Raw genomic sequence first — 2049 nt, 5'->3', positions numbered from 1 at the left:
GGCGGAGGGGCTGTCCAGCGACGTGCCGGGCTCGCTGCTGGGGGCCTCGCCCTCAACGCTGCGGAGAAAGCACAGACTGGAGGTGAGGGGGAGACCGCAGCCCTGGGCCCTGCAGGCCGGCGTCCAGCCCACACCCCGCCCTCCCCTGGGTGGACCCCCGGGGCCCACGGCCACCCCTGCCTCACGCCTCCCTAAGGCTCCCCTCCTCTCACGGAGGCCCTGCTTTGGCTGTACAACATGCCCCGCACCCCCTACAACCGACACCCCGCCCTGATGGACCTGCTCCCCTTCCACTGACCCCCATGACGGGCCCCCATGGAACAGGTTGTGCCTGGGATGCCCACTGACAGCCTGCGGGTCCCACCCCCTCGCTCCTGTACTCCCACTGCCAGGATTAAGTCCTTTTTTTCCTTTTTGATCAACAATGAACAGAGTGACTCCTTGCCGCATGCCCGCAGGGTCAGGCGTGCGGGCATCTGTTTTGGGCTGAGCTTGTCCCTCCCCACCAACACCCGCAAGCTGCAAGCCCTAACCGCTCAGCGTGTATCTAGAGACAGGCTTTCAGGACGCGATGGAGGTAAAACGAGGTCACGGGGCCTGATCCAAGGTCAGGACACACACATGGCCACCCTGCACCCAGCTCTCAGCATCGCGCTCGTGAGCCACAGGCAAGAAAGTGCTGAAGCCGACCACCCCGTCCGTGCTGCTGGTGACCACCGGCCTGGAGGCGGACACAGAGCGTCTTCTCGAACTCTTAAAGCCAGTCTACGAGGACCGATTGCTCACTCCATCTCTGGGAGAGCAGACTGACACCCGCGTGGCGCCGGCTCTGCCCGAGGTCACGCAGGTTGAGCATGGATGCGTCGGGATTACAGCCCAGGATGGGGGCTCCTGCCACCCCACAGCCCTGGTCCCCGGGCCTGTGTGCACCCCTCAACCTTCCAAGTGTCCGGGAGGGCGTGGGGTGGGGTGGTTACTCACCCCACACTCGCGGCCCCAGAAGATGTGAGCCCAGAGGCGGCGACGAACGTGCAGCCAAGGTTCTGGGACCTTCGGGCAGCCTCTCCAGCAGTGCCGGCCACTCCCGCCCCTCAGGGCATCCTAGCATCCCTGGGGCCGGCGTGGCAGTCCCTCCGAAAGTGGCCTGGGGGAGGGAAGGGCGCAGAGCCCCACGGCTGCAAGTGCTCCTTTCTCTAGGGTCCCATCTTCACAGCAATGCAATCAGCAGCGTGTGCCCGGCCCACCCGCCCAGCTCTGCCCGCCACGGAACGTGAGGCCATCGGCTGCCTCCCGGGGGAAGGGCCAGCAGGGCCCAGCCACAGGCACCCATGCCCGGGGCGCCTCTCCTGCCCGCTGCCAAGCTGGCACATGCTGGCAGGCCGGCCGTCTAAGAATAGTGCCAGCCTTCCGCTCTGGCCCGCGGGGACGCTCGATGGGTCTCCTACGGCAGAGCCTGCAGCCCAGCAGTGGAGGGTGATGAGGGTCCTCTCCTGGGGAAGAGCCCCGGGTGCCAGCCCCTGATGTGGCTGTGAGTCAGGGACTCCCGCCCGCCCAAGCCCTGGCCCCAGGCCCAGCACCCCTGCTGTCCGGCAGTCACTGGCAAAAGCTTCCTCGGGGCCTCGTGGGCCCGTGTGGGGCGGGGCCCGGTGCGCCCCGAGACCGCCCTGGACGGACAGCGGGAGGGGCGGGGGCAGAAGGTCGGGGGGCCTCAGGCAACGGGCCCCCCTGAGTGCACGTGGCTGAAGGGAGACTCTGTCTGCCCTCCTCCCTGAGACCCCAGGACCCGCTCCACATGTGCCCCCACTGGACAGCCTTCCATCAGGGCCGCTCTGTCTCCAGAGAAGAGGGAGACAGCAAATGCAATCGTGTCCTCGCAGCGAAGCAGCCAGGGCTCAGCTCGCCAGGATTTTAAATAGTCCCTGAGCCCCGAGGCTGCAAAAGCCACGGCGGTGACGGGCAGGTGCTGCACAGGGCCAGGCGGGGGCTGGGACCCGGCCCCAGCACCAACACCCCCCAGGCAAAGAAGGGTGTCCACCCTCACGGGGCAAG

General features: G+C 67.3%; 1 protein-coding gene across 1 annotated transcript in view; it reads right to left on the bottom strand.

Annotated features, from left to right (window-relative positions):
- Positions 1-2049, bottom strand: part of IQSEC1 (IQ motif and Sec7 domain 1) — a 51862-nt gene that overhangs the window by 29182 nt on the left and 20631 nt on the right. Inside the window, 1 exon segment of the mRNA XM_010862530.1 lies at positions 4-58. Coding sequence (XP_010860832.1) covers positions 4-58 — 55 coding nt within the window.

Source organism: Bison bison, unplaced genomic scaffold, assembly GCF_000754665.1.
Source record: "Bison bison bison isolate TAMUID 2011002044 unplaced genomic scaffold, Bison_UMD1.0 scf7180017864482, whole genome shotgun sequence".
In the NCBI taxonomy this organism is placed as follows: domain Eukaryota; kingdom Metazoa; phylum Chordata; class Mammalia; order Artiodactyla; family Bovidae; genus Bison; species Bison bison.
The sequence above is the reverse complement of the archived record's forward strand: the minus strand, read 5'-3'. Positions and strand labels throughout refer to the sequence as shown.